We start from the raw sequence: 21,924 nt of genomic DNA, 5'->3' as shown, positions 1-21,924 counted from the left end.
AAAATCCAAATACACCACACCCACTGGTTCCCCCTTATCTATTTTGCTAGTTACAAACTCAAAAAACACTAACCGTTTCGTCAACATGCTTTCCCTTTCATAAATCCGTGTTGACTCTGCCCAATCCGATTATTATTTTCTAAGTGCCCTGTTACCAGGTCCTTCATAATAGACTCGTGCATTTTCCGAATGCTGATGTTTTATGACGTTTATTGTGAGATAAATACTTGCCAGGTTTGCTACACCGACAGTGCAGCAGGCCCTCAGTCTTGGCCCCCACCCCACAAGAGCAGCTCTCCATTAATAGTGGACTGCAATGCCAGTCTATTCTGTGGAGTGGGACTTGAACCCACGATCTGCTGGCACTGAGGCGAGAGTGCTTCCAAATGAGCGATGGTTGACACCAGCTGCACAATTCCAAAGAACATTTTGGGAAACAGATTAAGACTAATAATGAAGATCTATCCTTGGCCCCCGACTATTTCTCATTTATTTGCTACCCCTTGGCGAAATCATCTGAAAATACCGAGTCAGTTTCCACATGTACGCTGACGACATGCAGCTCCACTCTCTACCTCTCTACCACTTCTCTCGCCCCCTCATTGTTCCGCAAATTGTCAGATTGCTTGTCGAACATCCATTACTGCATGTGCAGAAATGTTATCCAATAAACTATTTGGAAGACCAAAGCCATTGTCTTTGTTCCTCGCCATGAACTGCATTCCCTAGCCACCGACTCCATCCCTCTTCCTAGCTTCCAGCTTTGGCTAAACCAGACTGTTCACAACCGAGGTGTCATATTTGAACCTGAAATGAGTTTCAAGCCACATATCTACAGCATAACTAAAACCACCTTTTTCTACCTCCATAACATTGTCCGCCTCCGTACCTGTGTCAGCTCTTCTGCTGCTGAAACCCTCATCCCTGACTTGGTTACCTGTAGGCTTGACTGCTCCATCTCACTCCCGGCTGTCCTCTCACATTATATACAACATCAACGTGAGATCATCCAAAGCTCGGATGCCCCATGTACTAACCCACAGCAAGTCATGATAATTAATCAACCCTGTGCTCGCTGACCTACATTGGCTCCCAGTTAAACAGCGCCTTGATTTCAAAATTCTCATGCTTGTTTACAAATCACTCCATGGCCTCGCCTCTACCTATCTCTGTAATCTCTTTCAGCCCACAACCCCACAAGATGTCTGTACTCTTCAAATTCTGACCTCGAGAGCATTACTGATTGTTACTGCTCAACCATCGGTGGACGTTCCTTCAGCTGTTTGGGCCCTAAACTGTGGAACGCCTTCCCTACGCCTCTCTGCCTCTCTATCTCTATTTTCTCCTTGATGAATCTCCTTAAAACCTACCTCTTTATCCAAGCTTTTGTTCATATACAAAGTAAGCGCCTCAAAATAGCACTCGTAATGACCAAATAATCTGTTTTTACTAGTGTTCTTGCTTTGGAAAATAAACATTGCTAAGTACTCTACCACTGACAGTGCGGCACTCCCTCAGTACTGCCCCTCCGACAATGCGGCACTCTCTCAGTGCTGCCTCTCTGAAAGTGTGGCACTCCCTCAGTACTGCCACTCCGATAGTGCAGCTATCCTTCAATACTTCAACTCTGACAAAGCAGCACTCCCTCAGTACTGCCCCTCTGACAATGCAGCGCGCCCTCAGTACTGCCCTTCCAACAGTGCAGCGCTACCTCACTACTTCCCCTCCGATCATACCTAGTCCTGCCCCTCGGACAGTGCACCATCCCCTCTGTCCTGCCCTTTGTACAGTACAGCACTCCCTCAGAACTGAACTTCCTTAGTGCAGCGTTCCCTCAGTACTGCCTCTCCAACAGTGCAGCACTTCCTCAGTACTTCCCCTCCGACAATGCTGCGCTCCCTCACTACTGCCCCACCGATATGTAGTGTTCCCTCCAGTACTGCCCCTCTGACAGCGCAGTGCTCCATCAGTACTGCCCCTTTGACAGTGCAGTGCTCCCTCAGTGCCGACCCTCTGACAGTGCAGCACGCCCTCAGTACTCACACCCGAAAGTGCAGCACTCCCTCAGTACTGCCCCTCCGATCGTTCAGCACTCCATCAGAACAGAACTTCGACATTCGACATTGCTGCGCTGGGGTGACCGCCTAAATTATGCACTCATCTGTCAGGAGTGGAGTTCTAATCCGCAATTCTCTGCCTGTAATACAAGAGTGCTGCTCAGTGAGCCATGAATGACAACAATTTTCCCACTGAATATGAACACCATGTTTTACGTTTGCGGCTGGAATCAGGATTACCCCAAAAATATATATCTTCACGAATTTTCTTCAGGGAACGGAATCTGCACGGCCATACAACAGCAACAACAAGAACCTGCATTCATATAGCGCCTTTGAAATTGTAAAACATCCCAGGGCACTTCACAGATCCATAATTCATATCGCCATTCCTTCACGTCACTGGTTCCAGACCCTGGAACTCCCTCCCTAACAGCACTGTGGGAGCACATTCACCACATGGACTGCAGCGGTTCAAGAAGGCAGGTCGCCACCAGTTTCTCGAGGGTCATTATGAATAGGCAATAAATGCAGGCCTTGCGAGCGATGCCCACATCCCGGATTGAATAAATAAACGTAGAGGACTTATCTGAAGGCTAATTCAGATAAAATCAAGGATTTCTACCCCATTTAAAATTTCACTTTCATACACGATTCAAATTGGCTAAGAGCCACTGCATTATGTTAAATTCCGGATAACACAGAATTATATAGGATTTTCAGCACAGAAACAGGCCATCAGCACTAATTGGTTCATGCTGGCGTTTATGCTTCATATCAGCTCAGTGAATGGTAGCAAGTGGTTGATGTTACTGGAATAGTAATCCGGAGGCTTGGGCTAATGATGCGGAGATGGAAGTTCAAATCCACCATGAAGGCTAGGGAATTTAAATTAAGTTAATAAATTAACCTGGAATAAAAAGACATCAGAATCAGTAATGGTGACCACTAAACTACTGGACTATCATAAAAACCAATCGGGTTCACTAATCTCCTTTAGAAAAAGAAATCTGCCATCCTTACCTGGTCTGGCCGACATGTGACTCCAGACCCACAGCAATGTGGTTGTCTCTTAAGAATATAAGTAAATAGGAGCAGGAGTAGGCCACCTATCCCCTCGAGCCTGCTCCACCAGTTAATAAGATCATGGCTGAACTGATCATGGACTCAGCTCCACTTCAGTTCCCGATAACCCTCTGTTCCCTTATCGCTAAAAAATCTGTCTATCTCTGCCTTTAATATATTCTATGACCCAGCCTTTGGGGCAGAGAATTCCATAGATTTACAACCATCTGAGATAAGAAATTTCTCCTCAAACCAGTTTTCAATGGGCGACCCCTTATTCTATTTTCTCCTACGAGTGGAAATATCCTCTCTGCTTGCACCTTGTCGAGCCCCCTCATTATCTTATAAGTTTGAATAAGATCACCTCTCATTCATCTGAACTCCAATGTATATAGGCCCAACCAACTCAACCTATCCGCATAGGTCAACCTGCTCATCTCTGGAATCAACCTAGTGAACCTTCTCTGCTCACCTCCAGTGCATGTATATCAAAAGAACATAAGAACATAAGAAATAGGAGCAGGAGCAGGTCATCAGACTCCTCGAACCTGCTACACCATTCAATATGATCATGGCTGATCTGATCATGGACTCGGCTCCACTTCCCTGCCCGCTCCCCATAACCCCTTATCGTTTAAGAAACTGTCTATTTATGCCTCAAATTTATTTAATGTTCCAGCTTCCACAGTTCTCTGAGGCAGCGAATTCCACAGATTCACAACTCACTGAGAGAACAAATTTCTCCTCATCTCAGTTCTAAAAGGGTGGCCCCTTATCCTAAGAGCATGCCTTCTAGTTCTAGTATTCCCCACCAGTGGAAACATCCTCTCTGCATCCACCATGTCAATGTGTATCAGCACTCTAGTAATGACTCCACGAGGTAAGGTATTGTACTTGAACTGTGGTGTCATTAGTCCATTTATTACAGCTCCTGACTGAGGGTACAGCATGGTGAGCTCCCTTTTATACCTGTTGCCTGTCGTGTACAGGGGACCCCTAGGTCTCCACCCTTTGCACCCTCTAGTGGTACAAGCATAGTGTATACAGTGTGAAGGTACATCCAGTAGTCTTATGTAACTGTACATTGAGGGTATGTTATATTATACATACACAACATCACTCTCCCCTAAGTCTTGTGCCACTGGCCTTTGCATTGTGTGCTCTGGCTCTAGACTTGAGTGCACCTTGAACCTTGTCTATGCTTTGGCTGGGCTCTTTTGCTGTTGCTCCTTATTGCCACGACATTGGGAAATGGTCAGCAGTGGACGATTTGAGGTTACAGTGGTATTTGAGTGGTTTCTGGGTGTGATCCAAGTGTGTCTATGGCTACATACATCCATTTCTCACCACCTCCCCCCCCCCAAACATAGACCATGTGTGTGGCTCAATACCAGCATGTGCATACATGTCTCGAAAGAAAGAACAAATAAAATCATAGGATTAATTACATCACTTTGTGGGTTATGCAGGAGTGGAACAAATACATTTTACAGGTAAGGTACATATGTGATATCACAATCTTGCCCCTGGGTTGTAGGTGCAGGTGGGTGAGGACGCAAGTGTCAGAGTGACTGGACTGTGTTCACGTTGTCTGATGGCGGCACTGCGCCCCCTCCCAGCTGGATGGGCTCGGATCACTCACCTGGCTGAGTCCCAGGGCCTGTGCCGTTGCCTAGTGTTGGGCACAGCCACAGGAGTGTGTGGCCTCCCTGTCCTCCTTTGAGTGCTGCTGTGTCTCTTTGCTGCCCTTCAGCGATAGTGGGAGGCTGGTCAACGCAGGTCCCGTTGGGAATGCTGGAGGGTGCTAGCCTCTTGCTCCCGGTACCGGCCCTGGTGGCCGGAGAGGTAGAGCCGATCAGGGGCAGGGTACTGATAGTGGTGCTTTTTCCATCCGTTGATCACTGGCCCTGCAGCTGGTATACTCCCTCTGTGTGTGTCCATGCTCGCTGCGACATCACATTGGTCCAGGAGGCGCAGGCTACATGGTCGGGTAGCCTGCTGAACCTGGGTGCTTCCAACGGGAGGTTGCCCTTGGTTTTGTCGGCATGTATGTAGAACCTGGCATCGCACATCATCACTTCATTTACTCTCGCAGTTCCGACTTATCAAGGTTAGCTACATTTACAAACTTGAAATTGTCAGTTACATCTTTTACATATGTATCACCGTCTTTGCGGCATAAAGAGTGGAACTGTCCCTTTAATTGTGATCAGTTGCCGGTCTTCTTTAAGGGGGCCTTGCAATCTTTACCCCAATCCGGTTCGCTGCTCAGCTCACGTGTTGCTCCATCATGGTCCTCGTGGTCTGGCCACCGCCATTTTTACTTCAGGAACTTCACCTCGTGGTTCAGAAGCCATCTTCTTTCTCTCCACGAGGTAGGCTGCGGTGATCCTTTTCTCCCCAGGTTCTGCCACAGAAGCCGGGAAGTTGGCTTCTGCACCGATTTTCTTCCTCCAGAGTCCTGCCACTGGAGCCTGGAAGATGTGGTCGGGTCTGTTCGGCTGGATCACCTCACAGTTGGGTTGAGCGGTCTGGGTCGTCTCCACGCAGTCAAGTTGGATGGTTGCTTTTCTAGGTGCTGCGCCGGATCCAGCTTCGGGGCCACGGAGGGTGTTGATTGCTGGAGGTTGGATGTTTTCACAGTTCCAACGGATCTTTTCCATCTACCTTCTTCCTAATAGTGTTGGACCATCCCCAGCAATGATCCACAAAGCTAACCTGTGCATCGCGCCGCCATGGGACACCTGGACATCCACACTGCTAATGACTGGGCTGGTGTCATTTGTGTAGGTGAGCAGCTTCACTTGGATTGGGATCATTTTAGGTCATTCGACTGGACTGACCCAGAATTTCTCAAAGGCCGCCTGATTCATCAGTGACTGGCTCGCCCCTGTGTCCACCTTAATCGCGATTGGAACTCCGTTGATTTCGACTTACATTTTCAACGGGGAACTCTCGGTGGTGCAGGTAAACACTCCATACACCTCATCGTGGAGCTGTCACATGGACTCTGTCTTCATCAGCGCTAGAGTCCGGATGATCAGCCAACTCCTCATCCACTCGGTGAGTACGATTTCTTTTGCACATTCGCTGGAGGTGGCCCTTCGTGTTACAGCCTTTACATATATAGTCTTCATAGCGGCACTGGTGGGCCCTGTGATTTCCTCCACAGAGCCAGCGTGGGGTTAGCCAGTTGGCCCCATGCGGTGGACTCAGGGATGCAGGACGCAGGGTTCTGTTCTCTCTACGCTGAGAGAGACCGCTTGCAGCAGCCCTACCTCTAAAAGGCGCCAGTCGGTTCACAGTTAGAGTCCTGGGGGTGAGACATCCACTTGGAATCACAGGCCGAGACCATGAACGCCTGGCTCATGTTAATTGCCTTCCGCAGGATGACCGTGGTGTCCGCCAAAAGCAACCTGTGGAGAAGGCCCTCGTGAACGATTCCAATAACAAAGATATCCCACAGCGCTTTGGTGAGGAGGTCAGCAAAATCACATGGTGCAGCCAATCATCTGTGGTCTGCAGCGTATTTTGTGATTTCTTGGCGTTCGGCCATTGGTGTGTGTCGAACCGGTGTCTGGCTGTAAGGATGCACTCTTTAGGTTTGAGCTGTTCCTGTATCATCGTTATGAGCTCTGCATACGTTTTGGTTGTTGTCTTCTCTGGGGCTAGCAAGGCATTGACAAGGCCATAGATGGTGGGCCCACAACTGCTGAGCAGGATAGCTCTGCGCTTATCAGCCAGCGATGTTGGTGTGTCTCCAGCCAGGTTGTTCACAATAAAGAAGTGTTCGAGTCTTTCCACACAGGCATCCCAATCTTCCCCATCGGCAATTTGTTGAAAAGGTTATCCATTTTCGTGTGGAAATTCGTAATCTCGTCGCAAGTTGTTGTATCTGTAAGCACTCTAGTAATGATTCCACGAGGCAAGGTACTTGAACTGTTGTGACCTTAGTCCATTTATTACAGCTCCTGAGTGAAGGTACAGCATGGTGAGCTCCCTTTTATACCTGATTACCAGTTGTGTACAGGTGACCCCTAGTTGTCCATCAGTTGCACCCTCTGATTGTACAGCATAGTGTATACAGTGAAGGTGCATCCAGTAGTCTTATGTAAATGTACATTTAGTGTAAAGGGAGTATACTTATGTTATACATAGAGAACAAAGCCCCCTCATAATCTTATACATTTCTATAAGATCACCTCTCATTCTTCTGAATTCCAATGTGTTTTCCTGGCGCCAGAGGTCGAGTTCTTAGGGAGAAGGATTGCGGCTGACAGCATCAGACCCACCGACGCCAAGACGGAGGCCATCAAGAATGCACCAAGACCACAGAACGTGACGGAGCTGTGGTCTTCCTGGGGTTTCTCAATTAGTTTGTTAATTTCCTACCCGGGTAAAGCACCTTGCTAGAACCTCTACATGTTTTGCAACACAAGGGAAATGACTGGGTATGGGGGAAATCACAAGAGACTGCTATTGAGAAAGCCAGAAATCTGTGTATGTTCCGACAAACTGCTTGTTCTGTATGACTCATGTAAACGTTTAGTGCTAGCTTGCGATGCATCTTCGTACTGGGTCGGGTGTGTGTTACAACAAGCAAACGAATTGGGAACATTGCAACCGGTCGCTTATGCATCCAGGACTTTGTCCAAGGTTGAAAGGGCCTACAGCATTATTGAAGAAGAAGCTCTGACATGCGTATGCGGGGTAAAAAAAAAATGCACCAGCATCTGTTTGGGTTTAAGTTCGAGTTAGAAACTGACCAGAAGCCGCTCATATCGCTATTCTCAGAGAGCAAAGGTATTAATAGCAATGCCTTTGCTCGCATCCAATGATGGGCGCTCACACTGTCTGCACATAACTGTGTAATTCGCCACAGAACTGCACTGATACTCTCAGTCGGATACCATTGCCCACCACCGGGGTAAAATGGCACAGCCGGCAGACTTGCTCTTGGTGATGGATGCATTTGAAAACGCAAAGTTACCTGCTCGGCCTGCCAGATCAGGACCTGGACCAGCCAAAATCCTTTACTGTCCCTTGTAAAAAACTCTGTCCTTCAAGGGAGCTGTTCCAGCATCCCAGCAGAGATGCAAGAAGAGATCAAGCTGTTCCAACGGCAGAAAGACAAAATGTCCATACAGGCGGACTGTCTTTTGTGGGGTCATCGTGTGGTTTTGCCTAAAAAAGGCAGGTAAACGTTCACACGTGACCTACACAGTACCCACCCATTCATAGTAATGATGAAAACTATAGCCAGATCCCATGTGCGGTGGCCCGGCATCGACTCAGATTTGGAGTCTTGCGTGCGCCAGCATCCCTTGGGAGCACTGCATATAAGCAGGCCTCCCATGCTGTACCAGCACTCTGGAGTCAGAATAAAGATACTAATGTCAGACTTACTCAAGTCCACAGTACTCAGTCACATTGCTTTATTTGAGAAATAACAAGGGTTATGACTCCGGGCTTAGCATCACCCGAAGTGTGACTAGTAACAAGTCCGGGCTGCAGATAGGCGGAGTCAAAGCTGCTGACTCAGCGGTGTATTTCTGTGCCACCGGTGATGGGGATCACAGTGTTTCAGAGCCGCTTAGCACCGTGACAAAAAAAAATCGCCAATGAAGGAACCATCGCCATCTGTTTCATACCAAAACTCCCCACTATCAGGGAGTTGTCGGCTGTCAATCAGCCAGTGAGGAGATTGGGCTGTTAATCAAAATATCAGGAGCGGGACTGTCAATCAGACTGAAATGGAACGGGATTGCCAATCAAATTGTGAGGGGGCAGGACTGCCAATCAGACTGTGACCGGCCAGGACTGCCAATCAGATTTTATGGGGCGGGACTGCCAATCAAATTGTGAGAGGTGGGTTGTCCAAACAGACTGTCAGGGGGCGGGACTGCCAATCAGACTCTGAGGGGGCGGGACTGCCAATCAGAGTGTGAGGGGGCGGGACTGCAAATCTGACTGTGAGGGGGCGGGACTGCCAATCAGATTGTGAGGGGGCGGGACTGCCAATCAAATTGCGAGAAGGCGGAACTGACAATCAGACTGTGAGGGGGCGCGACTGCCAATCAGACTTTGAGGGGGCGGGACTGCCAATCAGATTGTGATGTGGCGGGACTGCCGATCAGAATGTGAGGGGGCGGGACTGCCAATTTGACTGTGAGGGTGCGGGACTGCCAATCAGACTGTGAAGGGGCGAGGCTGCCAATCAGTTTGTGAGGACGCGGAGCTGCCAATCAGATTGTAAGGGGGCGGGGCTACCAATCAGACTGTGAGGGGGCGGGGCTGCGAATCAGACTGTGTGAGGGCAGGACTGCCAATCAGACTGTGACCGGCCAGGACTACCCACCAGATTTTATGGGCGGGACTGCCAATCAAATTGTAAAGGGCGGGTTTTCCAATCAGACTGTCAGGGGGCGGGACTGCCAATCAGTTTGTGATGGGGCGGGGCTGACAATCAGATTGTGAGGGGGCGGGACTGCCAATCAGAGTGTGAGGGGGCGGGACTGCAAATCTGACTGTGAGGGGGCGGGACTGCCAATCAGATTGTGAGGGGGCTGGATTGCCAATCCGACAGTGAGGGGAGGGAACTGCCAATCAAATTGCGAGAGGGCGGAACTGCCAATCAGACTGTGAGGGGGCGGGACTGCCAATCAGACTGTGAGGGGGCGGGACTGCCAATCAGATTGTGATGGGGCGGGACTGCCAATTAGACTGTGAGCGGGCGGGACTGCCAATCAGATCGTGAGGGGGCGGGACTGCCAATTTGACTGTTTGGGGACGGGACTGCCAATCAGATTGTGATGGGGCGGGACTGCCAATCAGATCGTGAGGGTGCGGGACTGCCAATCAGACTGTGAGGGGGCGAGGCTGCCAATCAGTTTGTGAGGGGGCGGAGCTGCCAAACAGATTGTGAGGTGGCGGGGCTACCAATCAGACTGTGAGGGGGCGGGGCTGCGAAACAGACTGTGAGAGGGCAGGACTGCCAATCAGACTGTGACCGGCCAGGACTGCCCATCAGATTTTATGGGCGGGACTGCCAATCAAATTGTAAGGGGCGGGTTTTCCAATCAGACTGTCAGGGGGCGGGACTGCCAATCAGTTTGTGATGGGGCGGGGCTGCCAATCAGAGTGTGAGGGGGTGGGACTGCAAATCTGACTGTGAGGGGGCGGGACTGCCAATCAGATTGTGAGGGGGCGGGACTGCCAATCTGACTGTGAGGGGACGGAACTGCCAATCAAATTGCGAGAGGGCGGAACTGCCAATCAGACTGTGAGGGGGAGCGACTGCCAATCAGACTGTGAGGGGGCGGGACTACCAATCAGATTGTGATGGGGCGGGACTGCCAATTCGACTGTGAGGGGACGGGACTGCCAATCAGACTGTGAGGGGGCGGGACTGCCAATCAGATTGTGATGGGGCGGGACTGCCAATCAGAATGTTAGGGGGCTGGACTGCCAATTAGACTGTGAGGGTGCGGGACTGGCAATCAGAATGTGAGGGGGCGGGACTGCCAATCAGACTGTGAAGAAGCCGGGTGCACATTCACAGCCACGTTTTCTGCATTGCAACAGAAACAACAGTTCAGAATTGTGAATTGCCTGTTTTGTGCCTGGGGACTTCACGGGTTAGTGAAAGGTGCGATAGAATTATATACAATTACATAGGGTAATTCGGCCCAAAATGTCCACTCCAGCTTCCTTCCATGTTTCCTCATCTAACTCAATGAGCATGTCCCTTTGACCCCTTCTCCCATGTATGCTTGTTTAGCCTCCCCTTAGAGGCACCATATTATTCGCTTCAACCACTCCTTGCAGTAGCGTTTTTCACATTGTCTCACCACTCTGTGGGTAAAGACGTTTCTTCTGAATTCCGTATTTGATTTCTTGGTGACTCATATTGATAGACTCTAGTTTTGCTCTTCCGCACAACTGGAAACATCCCCTATGTTTCTAATCTATCAAAACTTTTCAAAATTTTAAAGACCTCTGTTATGTCACCCCTCAACCATCTCTTTTCAAGAGTAAAGACACCCAGCCTGTTCATTCTTTCTGATATTCCCTTGCATTTCTGGTATCAACCTTCTAAATCTTGTTGAACCCTCTCCGGTACATAGAAACATAGAAACATAGAAAATAGGTGCAGGAGTAGGCCATTCGGCCCTTCTAGCCTGCACCGCAATTCAATGAGTTCATGGCTGAACATTCAACTTCAGTACCCCATTCCTGCTTTCTCGCCATACCCCTTGATCCCCCTAGTAGTAAGGACCTCATCTAACTCCTTTTTGAATATATTTAGTGAATTGGCCTCAACAACTTTCTGTGGTAGAGAATTCCACAGGTTCACCACTCTCTGGGTGCAGAAGTTCCTCCGCATCTCGGTCCTAAATGGCTTACCCCTTATCCTTAGACTGTGACCTCTGGTTCTGGACTTCCCCAACATTGGGAACATTCTTCCTGCATCTAACCTGTCTAACCCCTCTCATTCTTCTGAACTCCAATGAATACTTCCACGTACGTTTTCTAATATGGCAACCAGAGTTGTGCGCAGTACTCCAAGTGAGGTATAATCAAGATTCGATACAGATTCAGCATAAATTGTGTAGTTTTCAATTCAATCCCTCAATAAATAAACCCTAGATTGGATTTTCTTTTTCTGTGGCCTTGTTAACCTATGTTGCTACTGATAGAATTTTTAGTAAGATGGAGACTTGGGTTCTGAACTTAATGAAAGGTAACTTCGATGGTATGAGTCGTGAATTGGCTAGAATAGACTGGCGAGTGATACATAAAGGGTTGGCGGTGGATAGGCAATGGCAAACATTTAAAGATCACATGGAAGAACTGCAGCAATTGAACATCCCTGTTTGGAGTAAAAGTAAAAGTAAAAGTAAAACGGGGAAGGTGGCTCAACCGTGGCTAACAAGGGACATTAAGGATAGTGTTAAATCCAAGGAAGAGGCATATAAATTGGCAGAAAAAACAGCAAACCCAAGGACTGGGAGAATTTTATAGTACAGCAGAGGAGGACAAAGGGCTTAATTAGGAGGGGGAAAGTAGAGTATGAGTGGTAGCTTGCCGGGAACATAAAAACTGACTGCAAAAGCTTCTATAGATATGTGAAGAGAAAAAGATTAGTGTAAAAAAACGTGGGTCCCTTGCAGTCAGATTCAGGTGAATTTATGATGGGGAAAAAAAGAAATGGTGGACCAGTTAAACAAATACTTTGCTTCTGTCTTCACGAAGGAAGACACAAATAATCTTCTGGAAATACTAGGGGACCGAGGGTCTAGTAAGAAGGTGGAACTGAAGGAAATCCTTATTAGGCGGGAGATTGTGTTAGAGAAATTGATGGGATTGAAGCTCGCTAAATCACCAGGGCTTGATAGTCTGCATCCCAGAATACTTTAAAAAATGGCTCTTGAAAGAGTGGATGCATTGGTGATCATTTTCGAACAGTCTATCGAATCTGGATCGGTTCTATGGACTGCAGGATAGCTAATGTAACACAATTTTTTAAGAAAGGAGGGAGAGATAAAACGGGTAATTACAAATCGGTTAGCCTGACATCATTCGTGGGGAAAATGTTGGAATCAATTATTAAAGATAAAATAACAGCACATTTGGAGAGCAGTGACAGGATCGGTCCAAGTCAGCATGGATCTCTGAAAGGGAAATCTGGCTTGACAAATCTTCAAGAAATTTTTGAGGATGTAACTGGTAGAGTGGACAAGGGAGAACCAGTGAATGTGGTGTATTTGGATTTTCAAAAGGCTTTTCACAACGTCCCACACAACAGATTGGTGTGCAAAATTAAAGCACATGGTTTTGGGGGTAATATACTGACGTGGATAGAGAAGTGGTTGGCAGACAGGAAGCAGAGAGTCAGGGTAAACAGGTATTTTTCAGAATGGCAAGCAGTGACTAGTGTGGTGCCACAGGACTCAGTGCTGGGACTCCAGCTGTTAACAATATACATTAATGATTTTGATGAGGGAATTGAGTGTAATATCTCCAAGTTTGCAGATGACACGAAGCTGGGTGGCGGTGTGAGCTGTTTGGAGGACGCTAAAAGTCTTCAGGGGGACTTGGACATGATAGGTGAGTGGGAAACGCATGGTAGATGCAGTATAATGTGGATAAATCTGAGCTCATCCACTTTGGTGACAAAAACACGAAGGTAGATTATTATCTGAATGACGGCAAATTAGGAAAAGGGGAGGTGCAATGAGGCCTGGGTGTCTTGGTACATTGGTCATTGAAAGTTGGCATGCAGGCACAGTAGGCAGTGAAGAAGGCAAATGGTATGTTGGCCTTCATAGCTAGGGGATTCAAGTATAGGAGCAGGGAGGTCTTACTGCAGTTGTACAGGGCCTTGGTGAGGCCTCACCTGGAATATTGTTTTCAGTTTTGGTCTCCTAATCTGAGGAAGGATGTTCTTGCTATTGAGGGAGTGCAGCGAAGGTTCACCAGAATGATTCCCCGGATGGCAGGACTGACATATGAGGAGAGACTGGATCGACTAGGCCTGTATTCACTGGAGTTTAGAAGGATGGGAGGGGATCTCATAGAAACATATAAAATTCTGACGGAACTGGACAGGTTAGATGCAGGAAGAATGTTCCCGATGTTGGGGAAGTCCAGAATCAGGGGACACAGTCTAAGGATAAGGAGTAAGTCATTTAGGACTGAGATGAGGAAAAACTTCTTCATGAGAGAGTTGTTAACCTGTAGAATTCCCTACCGCAGAGAATTGTTGATGTAAGTTCAATGGATTTATTGAAGAGGGAGTTAGATTTGACCCTTACGGCTAAAGGGACCAAGGGTATGGAGAGAAAGCAGGAACGGGGTACAGAGGTGAATGATCATCCATGACCTATTGAAAAGTGGCGCAAGCTTGAGGCGCCGAATGGCCTACTCCTGCACCTATTTTCTATGTTTCTATGTTTCTATCATTGTTTCTGATATCCTTTTCCTTAACAAATTCATTACGACGTCCTCCCAACAAGTTCCTCCATCTGAACCCTCGCTTTTCGCTCCCCTACAGACGACTCAGCTGCTCCAAGCGACCCCCTGTGAACCATCGACCTGTTACTAAAGCAGCATTGGGCTTAACGCACGCACGAGCCTTCCCTCCGGGCCTCCACGCATTGGCGACGATGGGGCCTCCTTCCATCCATCGATGAGCGGGTCTCCATCCATCCAGCGGCGACCGGGCCTCTACTCCCGTAGCAGGTGGTGAGCACATTGGCTGTCACCTCTCTGAGCTCACCTCTTTCCACAAATTCGATCTCTGACCTTCCCAATGCCTGCCCCCAGCCAAGCCTCGGATCAATTACGACCTCACGGAAGGGCGCAGCTCAGAGCCGAGCTTACAGCCCGCAACTCACCATAGGGAATTAGGCTCATACAGCAGTGCCTGGTCACTGGCCATCTTGGAGCCTCTTGTCACTGAACGAAGACATTGTTCAGCATAGTCCATGTGGTAGTCGGTGTGCAACTGCCAACCCATGTGAAAATAAATCACGCACAAGTATCTTGCAACCTTCAATATGAATTTCGGGACCTGGAATGTCAGGGCCCTCACTGACAGACCGGAGCGCCACACCTCCATAGTTTCCCGGGAAATTAGATGCTTCATTGGCAACATCGCCACCCTAAGAGAGACCTGGCGGGCAGGGGAAGGCCAGCTCAAGGAACAAGGTAGAGGTGATAGCAACTTCTCGAAAGGCAAACCAGAGGAATAACGCCGCCTCCAAAGAGTCAATTTCGCGATCAAGAACGAGCTGGTCGACCGCCTCAGAGACTCTCCCTGCAAGATTAGCGAATGTCTCATAACTCTCAGACTCAGCCTATCCCAGAACCAATGCGCCACAGTCATCAGAGCTTACACCCCAACACTCGGATGCATTAGATGATATCAAAGAGGGTTTTAACATCTCAAAAAATCCTTCTCCTGCATATCTGCAGATGAAAAACTAATCCTCCTCGGTGACTTGACTGACAGGGTCGGCAAGGACGCAGCCCTTTATGGAGCCATGATCAGCAGAGAGCGGGTAGGGAAAACAATTCCAGCGGTACCCTGCTCCTGACAAAATGACAAAATGTTATCACTAACCCTTGTTCTGCCAGAAGGATAAGTACAATGCATCATGGCAACATGCTCGCTCTAAACACTGGCACCTGCTCAACTGTATCATCGTCTGAGCCAGGTATCAAAAGCATATGTGTGCAACTAAACTATGGAATCAGTGGCAACCTTTTCAACCTTCAGAATCTCCAGGCCAGATCGAAGACCGTTCCAACCACTGTCGTCAAACTACAGTATGCGGATGACGCATGTATCTGCACACTTTCGGAGACTGAACTCCAAGTCATAGTCAACATCTTCACTGAGGCGTACAATTGCATGGGGCTTACACGAAACATCCAGAAGACCTCCAGCAACCTGACCCCGACACACAGCACTGCCCCACATTCATCAAGAACCATGGCGCGGCCCTGGACAACGTGGAGCACTTTCCATACCACAGGAACCTATTATCAGCAAGGGCAGACATCAACAACGAGATTCAACACTGCCTCCAGTGCGCCAGCGCAGCCTTCGGCCACCTGAGGAAAAGAGTTTTCAAAGATCATGCTTTCAAATCTACCACCAAGCTCATGGTCTAAAAGGCTGTAGTGATACTTGCCCTGCTGTATGGCACAGAGATGTGGACCATATACAGTAGACATCGCAAGTCGCTGGAGAAATACCACTAACGACGTCTCCACAAGATCCTGCAAATCTGCTGGGAGAACAGAAGCATCAACGTTAGTGTCCTTGATCAGTCCAACATCCACAGCATCGAAGCACTGACCACACTTGATCAGCTCCGTTGGGCGAGCCACAATGCTCGCATGCCTGACACAAGACTCCCAAACAACTGCCTCCGGAGGGGCAGTACTGAGGCAGTGCTGCACTGTCACAGGGACAGTACTGAGGGAGCGCTGCACCGTCGGAGGGGTAGTACTCAGGGAATGCTGCACTGTCACAGGGACAGTACTGAGGGAGCGCTGCACCGTCGGAAGTGTAGTACTCAGGGATTGCTGCACTGTCACAGGGACAGTACTGAGGGAGCACCGCACTGTCACAGGGACAGTACTGAGGGAGCGCCGCACTGTTGGAGCGACAGTACTGAGGGAGTGTTGCACTGTCTGAGGCGCACTACTGAGGGAGCGCTGCACTGCCGGAGGCGCACTACTGAGGGAGTGCTGCACTGTCGGAGGGGCAGTACTGAGGAGGTGCTGCACTATCTGAGGGGCAGTACTGAGGGAATGCTGCACTGTCTGACGTGCACTACCGAGTGAGTGCTGCATTGTCACAAGTGTAGCGCTGAGGGAGCGCCGCACTGTCAGAGGGACAGTACTGATGGAATGCTGTATTGTTGGAGGACCAGTACTGAGGGACAGTTGCCCCGTCGAAGCGGCAGTATTGAGGGAATGCTGCACTCTTGAAGGCGCAGTGCTGAGCTGGTGCAGAACTGTCGCAGTGGGAGTACAGAGGGTGTAAGTAAACTCTCAAGTGGACGTAAAATTCCTCACTGACAGTATTTCGAAGAGCAGAAAAGTTCGCATGGTGTCCTGAGCACTGTTTATTCCTGAGGCAAAATAATTAAAACAGAATATCTGGTAATTATCACATTGCTGTTTGTAGGAGCTTGCTCTTTGCAATTGACCACCGCGTTTCCTACATTGCAACAGTGACTGCACTTTATTGGTTGTAAAATTCTTGGGAACATTCTGAAGTCATGAGACGCGCAATAGAAATGCAAGTTAGAATGACATAAATAAACAACGAATTAAAGGAAGAAAGAGAGAAACAAAAGCTCAGGACAAGCCATCGCCAATTACCATGAAATAACTTCCGCTTATTACGTTATATTTTGCCTGCTCTCAAACAGCGTCTCTCCATGAAAGCCGCATCAAACAGCCGAATGTGTATTACATCTGCAGCAACGATGCACTTCACTTCCATCATCCTTGGTTTTCTCTTTCTGCCTTTAAGTGTATTACATGCATTTGTAATCATGTTTCTAGATTTGTCCGAATAAAACGACTTGGATGAAAAGACGGAGTATAGTATAATGTAGCCAAATTTACTGATGATACAATAATGGGTAGGGAAGCACGATGTAAAAAGGACACAACGAGCCTGCAAAAGGATATAGACAGGTTAAGTAAGTGGGCAATGATTTGGCAGATGGGGTACAATGTTGGAAAAGGTGAGGTAATCCACTTTCGTAGGAAGAATAAAAAAGCAAATTATTATTCAAATGGAGAGAGACTACAGAATGCTGTGGCGCAGTGCGATCTGGGTATCCTCGTACATGAAACACAAAAAGTTAGTATGCAGGTACAGCAAATAATTAGGAAGGCAAATGGAATGTTGGTCTTTATTGCAAGGGGATGGAGTATGCATGTAAGGAAGTCTTGCTACAACTGTACAGGGCGTTGGTGAGACCACACCTAGAGCAGTTTTGGTCTCTTTATTTTAGGAGTGATATAGTTGCATTGTAGGCCGTTCAGATAAATTTCACTGGGTTCATTCCGGAGATGAAGCCTTGTCTTATGAGGAAAGGTTGAGCTGTTTTGGGCTACAGTCATTGGAGTTTACATTCTGAGGGGACTTGACAGGGGAGACGCTGATCCGATGTTTCCCCTCGTGGCGGCTTCTAGAAACAAGGGGTGTGTTTGTGAATGAGGGGTCGCCCATTTAAGACATTATTAGGAGGAATTTCCTCTCTCAAATTATCGTGAACTTTGGAATACTCTATCCCAGATATCTTTCGAGGCTGTTTCATTGAATGCAATTAAGGCGGATAGAGATAGATTTTTGAACTACAGGGGTTTGAAGGGTTATTGGGAACAGGCAGAGAATTGGACTTGAGGCCAATATCAGATCAACGATGATCTTATTGAATGGAGGAGCAGGCTCCAGGGACTGAATGGCTTTATCCTGCCCCTATTTCTTAAGTTCTTATGTTTTAAAGCACAATTAATGATCTAAATAATCCAACTCGTCAATTCTACCGCGGTGCAGTGCAATTCAATCTTGTTCTTTGAAACAAGCGTCAACACTTGAAGCTGAGAATAGAATAATTGGAAGATGGAACTATGTCACGCCATGACTTCAAAATGCCGACTTTATCGGTAATACTGTGCTACTGCCAAGTGCATGTAGTTGCAGATTGCCGTCACTAGCTGGCGCAGTAGCTCCATTGTAGCCCGTGCCTCCAGATGCCGAGGCAGAGATTGAAAAAATGTTGCAGCAGCTCTACGAGTCACCATAAAGGTCAACTACGCTGGTTCTGTGACGCTGTTGCAGTCCGTCCATTTGGCACAAAATGAAAACGCGATCAATCTTCCTCATGCCTGTTTATCATGACGTGATATGAGCATCATCCCTGGATATGGAGATCGGGCAGAAAAGAGGAGTGGAGGTCGATGATCAGCTATGATCATATCGAATGGCGGAGGAGGGTGGAAGGAACGCCTGGCTTTTTCCTTCTCCTACTTCTAATATTCTTATGTCACCAATGAATTACCCACGCTTTTTGCTTTCACTGTTTGTTTGTATTGGCAACAGTAACTTATTAATCAGGATCTTGCGATTTTTTAAAACAAGGGGAAGTGGGTAACCACCAGAGGTAGTAAGTGTGCTATGCAGCTAGCGCAGAGACCCCCGGGAGTCCATCCCGCTTTCAAACCGATATTCACTTCTGAGTATCAGTAAGGACGATGGTGCCTCTGGGGAGTGCAGCCCGAGGCAATTCCAAGGCACCAGGGGTGACCCAGCTGCACAGGGGTGAGGGACGGCGAAAAAAGTGCCCCTGTGATAGGGGTTTCGATAGTTAGGGGAGCAGACAGGCGTTTCTGCGGCCGTAGACGTGACTCCTGAATGGTTTTGTGCATCCCTGGTGCCAGGGTCAAGGATGTCACAAGGCGGACGCAGGGCATTCTGGAGGGGGAGGGTAAACAGCTTGAGATCGTGGTCCATATCGGGACCAACGACGTAGGTAAAATGAGGAATGAGGTTTACAGGAAGATTTCAGCGAGCGAGGAAGAAAATTAAAGCGTAGGACCTCAAAGGTAGTAATCTGCGGGTTACTACCGGTGCCACGTACTAATGAGTATAAGAGTAGAAGGAAAGAGAGGATGAACACGTGGCTGGTAAGTTGATGCAGAAGGGAGGGCTTTAAATTCTTGAAGCATTGGGACCATGTCTGGCGGAGATGGGACCTGAACAAACCGGACGGCTTGCATTTCAACAGCGCAGGTACCAATATCATCACGGGGAATTTTGCTAGTGTTGTTGGGGAGAAGTTAAACTAGCTTGGCCGAGAGTTGGGATCCTGGGAACGAATTCAAAAAGGAAGGAAGTAAAGCAGGAATTGGATAGCAAGAATCTAGAAAGTGAATCTGTAAGACAGAGGAAACAGGGCTTAGTACGAAGTAAGCAAGGGGGTCTTCCTGTTCTGAATGGTATATAATTTAATGCGAGGAGTATAGCGATAAGGCAGATGAGCTAAGAGCACAGGTAGACACTTGGAAGTATGACATTATAGCCGTTACAGAGACATGGCTGTTTGACAGGTTTGACAGATCAATCTTCCTGGCTACAGGATTTTTAGTCAAGATAGAGAGGGAGGTAAAAGGAGGGATATGGGGGTTGTAGTACTAATTAAATAAACTATTACAGTGGTGAGGAGGGATGATACGTTAGAGTGATGATCAAATGAGGCCATATGGGTCGAATTGAAAAATAAAAAATGGGCGATCACAGTACAGACCCCTAAACAGTGGGAGGGAGATAGAGGAGCAAATATGTAGGCACATTGCTGCGAAGTCTAAAGCACAGGGTGGTAATATTCGGGGATTTTAACTATCCAAATATTGATTGGGACAAATATAGCGTGAAGTGTATAGAGGGAGCTTCAAATGCGTTCAAGAGAACTTTTTTAGTCAGTATGTTGCAAGCCCCACACGAGAGGTGGCGGTCTTGAATTTAGTTTTGGCGAATAAAGATGGGCAGGTTGAAGGGGTATCAGTGGCGGAGCACTTGGTGCCAGTGGCCATAATTCAGTCAGATTCAAGTTGGTTATGGATAAGGACAAGAATCGGACTGGACGAAAAGTTCCGAATTGGGGAAACTTTGCTACGTTAGGACATGATTTGGCCATAGTGGACTGGAAATGGCTACTGTGGTAAATCCGTGTTGGAACAGTGGGAGGAATACAAGGAGGAGATCCGGACGGCTCAGGCCAAACATATGCCCTTAGAGAAAAAGGTTGGGAAAATATTTCTAGAGCTCCCTGGATGACTAGGGACTTACAGGGGAGGATTAAGGAAAAAAGGGACGCTTATGTCATATAGCATTGGCTAAATATTTTAGAATCTTTAGAGGAATATAGAAAGATAAGAGGCAAAATTAAAAAGGACTTTAAGAATGCTAAGAGAGAGTACGAGAAATTCTTGGCCAGCGAAATTAAGGTAAACGTTAAGATGCTGTATAAATATGTTAAGACTAAGAGGGTAAGTAAAGAAAGGGTAGGGCTATTAGAGACCATTAACGTAATCTTTGTGTGGAGGCGGAAGATGTTGGTAGGGTTCTTTACGAAAACTTTGCATCTGTTTTCACAAAGGAAAGGGGTAATGCAGAAACTGCTATCGAGGAGGTGTGTGATATTCTGGTTGAAATAAATATAGTGAGAGAGGAAGCATTAAGTGGTTTATCAACTTTGAAAGTAGATAAGACGCCAGACCCATATGAAATGCATTGCAGGCTGTTGAGCCAAATAAAAGAGGAAATAGCAGAGGCCTTGACCATCATTTTCCAGTACTCTTTGGATCTGGGCATGATGCCAGAGGAGTGGAGGACTGCTAATGTTGTACCCTTGTTTAAGAAGGGAAAAAGGGATAGGCCGAGTAATTACAGGCCTGTCAGCCTAACCTCAGTGATGGGAAATTATTGGAAATTATTGGAAAAAATCCTGAAAGACAGGCAAATCTACATTTGAAAAGCCAAGAATTAATTAGGGACAATTAGCAAGGATTTGTTTAGGGAAGATCGTTTTGACTATCCTGATTGAATTTTTTGAGGAGGTAATTAAGATGTACGATGAGGGTAGTGCCTACGCTGGACTATATATGGACTTTAGCAAGGCTTTTGATAAGGTCCCACATGGTAGACTGGTCATGAAGTTTAAAACCCATGGGATAATGGGCAAAGTGGCAAATTGGATCCAAAATTGGCTTGGAGGAAGGAAGCAAAGGATAATGCTTGATGGATGTTTTTGTGATTGGAAAGCTGTTTCCAGTTGGGTTCCGCAGGGCTCAGTTCTGTGTCCCTTGCTTAGTGTGGTATATATCAACGATTTAGATTTGCATATAAGGAGTACGATTACGAAGTTTGCAGACGAAACTAAAGTTGGATGCAGGTTGATACTGAAGAGGAAAGTCATGGGCTAGAGGAGAATATCAATCTACTGGTCAAGTGGGCAGAGCAGTGGCAAATGGAATTTAATTCAGAGAAGATTGAGGTGATGTGCATTGGGAGGGCTAATAAGGAAAGATATACACATTAAGCAGGAGGCCACTTAATAGTGTAGATGAACAAAGGGACCTTGGAGTGCTTGTCCATAGATCCCTGAATTTAGCAGGCCAGGCAGATAAGGTGGTTAAGAAGGCTTTTTTGAGGATGTAACTAATAGAGTGGACAAGGGAGAACAAGTGGTTGTGGTGCATTTGGACA

General features: G+C 47.5%; 1 protein-coding gene across 1 annotated transcript in view; it reads left to right on the top strand.

Moving 5' to 3' along the window:
- Positions 1-21,924, top strand: part of LOC139275702 (T cell receptor beta chain MC.7.G5-like) — a gene marked incomplete at its 5' end in the record, with an annotated part of 162,264 nt that overhangs the window by 34,394 nt on the left and 105,946 nt on the right. Inside the window, one exon of the mRNA XM_070892878.1 lies at positions 13,158-13,178. Coding sequence (XP_070748979.1) covers positions 13,158-13,178 — 21 coding nt within the window. The remainder of the gene's footprint in view (positions 1-13,157; positions 13,179-21,924) is intronic.

The sequence above is a fragment of the Pristiophorus japonicus genome, chromosome 11, assembly GCF_044704955.1.
Source record: "Pristiophorus japonicus isolate sPriJap1 chromosome 11, sPriJap1.hap1, whole genome shotgun sequence".
Taxonomy (NCBI): Eukaryota; Metazoa; Chordata; class Chondrichthyes; family Pristiophoridae; genus Pristiophorus; species Pristiophorus japonicus.
This window is presented reverse-complemented; position numbering and strand designations above follow the sequence as displayed.